This window comes from Trachymyrmex septentrionalis, unplaced genomic scaffold (assembly GCF_001594115.1).
Source record: "Trachymyrmex septentrionalis isolate Tsep2-gDNA-1 unplaced genomic scaffold, Tsep1.0 scaffold44, whole genome shotgun sequence".
NCBI classification, from domain to species: domain Eukaryota; kingdom Metazoa; phylum Arthropoda; class Insecta; order Hymenoptera; family Formicidae; genus Trachymyrmex; species Trachymyrmex septentrionalis.
Window position 1 is genome coordinate 3,311,183 of NW_017305611.1, and position 5,154 is coordinate 3,316,336.

Below are 5,154 nucleotides of genomic sequence, written 5' to 3' on the forward strand. Positions count from 1 at the left end.
AGTTAAGTATGTGTAATTTGCAAAGCATTACATATTTGTAGAAAAGCAAAGGAAAAAAAAAAACGATTTTATGAATTTGAATTTATAATTATACATACCGTATTTTATAAATTATCCCTTGTTGACATAATTTTGCTACGACATATGATCTCAAAGTGAGAGACGATGTAAGTACAGAAATATAGAATAGTATTTAAGTCGTGTTTTTTATTGTTTAAATATTAAGTATTTATGACTAAAGCCGGTGGCACACGCTGCCTGTTTTCCTGTTTGATTGCTAGCTGAATTACAATTTTGTCACTATATTGGCTTCAATATTGGCAATAACTGGCACTAACTGCAAACAGCCAATATGGTAGCAAGATTCTAATCCAGCTTTACAGATAATGATGTTTTTTTTTATTACGTTATATATATGTATTATGTTTCAAAATTATACATATCGGATCCTCGTTCTTTTAATAATGGATTTTTTAACCAACTTGCTCGATTTTTTCTTAATAATAAGGAAAGTCATCATCGTTTAGTTTTTAATTTTTTTAATTACGTATCTTTGCAACTATATCTGTCAAACATATTTAATATTTTCTTAAACTCCGTCTAAAATTAAATGCACAAGATATAGTTTCATTTATTTGATTCGTTAAAGTTAGTTTTAGAAAAACTTTTCTTTTTTAGTCATTTATTAAGAATGATTAATGCCTCAAACTTAAAGAAAACTGGATTAGTCAAACATTTTATCACTAAAGATATTTCCGAGAATTTTGAAACACTGTACGTTTTGCGTTAAAAAGAAAAAAAAATACTAAAGTCACTAATACCAATTACCAAACGTCAATGATGTTGACAACCGCAATGAAATATTGCAGTGATAAAAACATAGAATAACGTGCAATTGTACAAGCAATTTTTATTATACTTTATTATATATTTATTTTCACTTTTTGAATTTGAACAGCAGAAATACACAATGTATGAAAAATGGATGCTTGAAAAGTAAATTCTCAGGTAGGTATTATTGACTTGCGCAATTGTCCTGTGGAAATTTCAGTTTTAAAGTAATTGTACTTGGAGTCGTAACATCGGCAACATTTATTTCAGTACCATCTTTTAAACCTAATTCGATCAAAGTCTTGGACAAATTCTCGCGAGTTTTCTCTTCAATGCTCGCTACCATTTGCATGTACAGAGTTTTATATTTGCCCTCTATTATAGCCGTAATAGCAGGATTTTTCATTTGCAGATCTGGCCGCTCACAAAGAAGATCTATTAAATTCTGTAATTTATATTTTGAATCTTTAATTTCAATCTCTCGTGGTACTTGACTACACGCCAAGCAATTTACTTTTCTCTCTACCTCGAAAGTGTACGTATAAACTCCATCTAGATCGTTAAGCACCTGAAAGTGAAATGTGTGTATTTTGTTTTACCTTGTCGAGATTGCTATTAATATAAATACGGTCCAGTTTTGTGCTTCCGACGAAAAATAGAATGCATGAATATCCTAATTTTATTATCAAATTGAAAAGATCAAGGACTGTGAAGATTAGAATTCAATCAAGACAAAACGATAAGATTAAAGTTATCCAATTGATTAAATTATACACGCGCTTCTATATATATATATATATATATATATATATATATATATAAATTGGAAACTATATGTGTATGCGTGCGCGCGTGTAGAATTTAATCAATTGAATAACTTTAATCTTATTGTTTTGTCTTGATTGAATTCTAATCTTCATAGTCCTATATATATATTCTTTTGCGTACAACAAAGCATTACTATATTGTTGATTTATCATGTGTAATTACCATGTAATTATTTAAGGACGCGCTACAACTAGTTGCAAGTTTAAATGCTTCTGTCGCGCATGCAGCGGCGATAACAGCGTTTGTTGATGCTACTGCTGGTATAATGTTTTTAATGACACCCTGTACAAGTCTGTATGTCAAACCCTGTATACCGAATTGTGCTGCTCTGTCATTTGACTTTTCGTAAATCCAGTTTATATGCTGGGGATCATCCCCATCGATAGCACAGTCAAATGGATTTTCCTTCGGCCATTGAATTACCTTGACATATTCTATACAATGTTCCGGCAAACGTGGAGTATTGGCTATCGTACATAAAGGATACGTGACCTATGTGAGGTACAAACAAGTTTCAAATATATAAAACAGTCTGTTAATGTTAAATATATAAAATAGACTGTCAACTAGACTGTTAATAATATTGAATCTTGAGAAATTAATTGAAGACTGTACTCACTTGCGGTGGGTAAAAATCCAAGGTACACTCAATGCAAGGGCTCATACCGGGTAATATAACTCGAACATTTCCCTTGAAACCCTCGGTTCCACCATCGATCATAGGTATCACGCTGGCCTGATCTAACTCACCATTTTCATAAACAAGCAAAGACATTAACATACCATTGAGCCATCTTCTCGCGACAATTGAATCTAATCCACAGATAACCATGTGGAACTGTTGGAAGAAGGCCTCGCTTTTAGTTTGTATCTCACAATTGTGTGGAATCACATTACATCCGGGAACTCTAGTGTTAATGTACTTTGCAGCTACCTCTGCCTTATAAGATCCAATGTCTTTATGACGAAATAAAAACTGTCTGTAATATTTAAAGCATACAAACAAAATTGTTTGCTTTAAATAAACTTTTAATAAAATATTACAAGTTCTGTCATATTATTTTTGTTACAGGTTCAAGGAAGAGAATCTTGACACGATATCTACTACTAGTCCTTACAAATTAGATTACATAGCATCACAATATATGTGTGTGTGTGTGTGTGTGTGTGTGTGTGTTTTGTTTATATATATATATATGTATACACATGTATAAATCTTTTGTAACCTCACCTACCGATTGAGGTTAGACAACTCGATCGTGTCCATGTCGATTACATGAAGGTGTCTGAATCCCATCAGGGCAAGATTCTTAAGCAACTCACATCCCAGACCGCCGGCACCGACAACAAGTACTTTACAGTGATCCACGAGCATCTGCAGATTTTCAGGAGACGGCTGAAAGTCCGGCCGGCAAAATGGGCCTGATCTCTCCAGCACTTTCCGTAAACTGCTCCATCGCCTTTGCATGTGATCGAAGCTCATTATTGTCGCTCGATTGTACGAGCTTCGGCCTAGAATCGGAAAAAAGCAAGTTTCATTCCAAGTGATCCAACTCGTGGTTCGCTCGATGCTGAAGAATCAAGAAGGATGCTTCGTTAATATATTTTCCTTCTTTTCTTCAATATCTCTTTCTTCCCGCCTCTTATAAAATATATTATTCCTCCGTTTTTCACAAGTAGCAAACAAATTACATATTAAATACTTGCAATTTCTTCGTTGACAGTTTCCCTTTCTCGATGACGGCAGTCATAAGCACCAAAGCACGGTCGATTTATAACCTCTATAATCCTTATATTTATTCGCTATTCGATAGGGAATTGCTGTATTTCTCTAGAAAGTTTTAACCAATGACGCACACATATATCTAGGCACCACTACACGGAAGCTACTAGAAATGGCAGAAACTATGCTGTGTTCAGACTTGAGAGTGTGTTGGAAGTGTTTGAAGGTGCAGGGGAAAAGGGGAAAAGGGGAAAAGAGGAAAAGAAGAGAAGGGAAGGGAATGGCGTCAGATAGGGTGGAAGGGTGGGGGAGAACAGGACGAAGTTACGGGACGGCGGGGCGACCTCTGGGGGGACGGGGACAAGGCGAGGTCCGAAGAGCATCGCACTATGCGTTGCATGCATTGCTTGGGCATTGCTGTCGAATATGGCGTCGAGCTCGGAGCTGCTGGAATATTCGTCCCCGGTGAAGCGTCGTAAGGTCGACGGCGGCAGAGATCACGGGAGCATCAGCGTAGCTTTGGCGGATCCGCAGCGCGGCGAGACTTCACACAACAGCCCACACGACGATCTCGAAGGTATCGAAATACGCTGGAAAGCCGCGCGATCGCCCGCAATACCACGAAATTCGCGGGTGCCTCGCGTCCAAGATGGCGGCGATTCACCGCCTTTTCGCCAACGTCTTCCGCGTCTCTCGTTCGCTACACGGCCATCTACGGCCGCCATGACAGTCTTGAATGATCGCGTCGCAATTCCATGTAATCGCATTTTCTCGTTGCGATCGACCTATCGGCCGAGTATATCCCTTCTGAACTGATCTAGCGCGACTAATATATTTTTATTCTCTATCCTTTTTTCCGCTTTTTAATCTCGACATTTTTCTAGTCTCGATATATTGTGGAATAGTGGGCGTCGATCGATCATATCGGGATATTTCTCAGAATGCTAACTGGTGCTAACGCTCCTCTGCAGCATTCACAGATGGCGTTCGCACGGACTTGCTCCTTTTTAGCCGCGCTTTGTACTACATGCGTATAACAAATACGTGTGTGTGTGTGTGTGTGTGTGCGCGCGCGCGCGCGTGTGTGTACGTGTACATGCCATGTCACACATATACATACATATCCGGCCTTTTCGGCTGCTTTGTCTGTTGGCAGTATTTCGCGAATGTAAATACGAGATGGCTTCTTCGTATCTACTTATATATATATATTTTTTTTTCTGCATTTGAAATGAGATAGATAATTGGATATTGGAACAAATTGGATACACTTGTATCTTTACAGATTTCATATATCGCTCTCGTGCTCCTAGCATTTCCTCGAGAGTCGGAATGTAAACGGGATATTTGTTTGAATATCATTTTGACGCAAAATAATATCTGCATGCAGAAATTGCATTTTTCTAATTACATACTTCAGTAACAACTTTATAATCGTACAATAATATAAAAAACTAATTTATTTATCTTTTACAGTTTTCACATTTATAATTGAATCGGTGAGTTCAGAGAGAGAGAACGAGTCATTTTTTAAAATCTTTTAGTACCAATGAAAAAACTAACAAAACGTAACTACTTTTACACTCTTGTTTCTAATCTTATTATTGTCGAACTACTTTTGAGAATTTAAATATGACATTTTTAATATTTTTGAAATACTTGTCTATTAAATAAAAAACTTAAATATCAAATTTCTCATTTTCTTTCTGCACTCAACGTTGGATACGTATAGCATTTCTTTTATTAAAAAGTATGTATCGCGCGCGCACGCG

The 5,154-nt window shown here is 36.6% G+C and overlaps 2 protein-coding genes across 3 annotated transcripts in view; one reads left to right on the forward strand and one right to left on the reverse strand.

Moving 5' to 3' along the window:
* Positions 1 to 943: 943 nt before the first annotated feature.
* LOC108751462 (NEDD8-activating enzyme E1 catalytic subunit) lies at positions 944 to 3,427 on the reverse strand. Of its 2 annotated transcripts, none has more exons than XM_018491680.1 (5): positions 3,367 to 3,427; positions 2,895 to 3,171; positions 2,279 to 2,639; positions 1,822 to 2,151; positions 944 to 1,399 (listed from the first exon to the last, which is right to left on the reverse strand). In XM_018491680.1, the coding sequence occupies exons 2-5, from the start codon at positions 3,140 to 3,142 to the stop codon at positions 1,016 to 1,018; spliced, it is 1,323 nt and encodes a 440-aa protein (XP_018347182.1). In that variant the 5' UTR covers positions 3,143 to 3,171; positions 3,367 to 3,427; the 3' UTR covers positions 944 to 1,015. The 2 variants fall into 2 exon arrangements, with proteins under 2 accessions (XP_018347182.1, XP_018347184.1); XM_018491682.1 differs by having other exon boundaries at positions 3,363 to 3,391.
* Positions 3,428 to 3,719: 292 nt separating this feature from the next.
* Positions 3,720 to 5,154, forward strand: part of LOC108751461 (NAD-dependent protein deacetylase sirtuin-1) — an 8,872-nt gene continuing 7,437 nt past the window's right edge. Inside the window, exon 1 of the mRNA XM_018491679.1 lies at positions 3,720 to 3,959. Coding sequence (XP_018347181.1) covers positions 3,809 to 3,959 — 151 coding nt within the window. The 5' untranslated portion in view covers positions 3,720 to 3,808. The remainder of the gene's footprint in view (positions 3,960 to 5,154) is intronic.

Bases quoted from the DNA above. Each gene is read 5' to 3' on its own strand.
- LOC108751462 (XM_018491680.1), bottom strand. From the start codon at position 3,142: ATGAGCTTCGATCACATGCAAAGGCGATGGAGCAGTTTACGGAAAGTG. The intron at 2,152-2,278 runs GTGAGTACAGTC...TACCTCACATAG, and splicing joins TGGATTTTTACCCACCGCAA to GTCACGTATCCTTTATGTAC. The intron at 1,400-1,821 runs GTAATTACACAT...TTTCACTTTCAG, and splicing joins CGTCCTTAAATAATTACATG to GTGCTTAACGATCTAGATGG.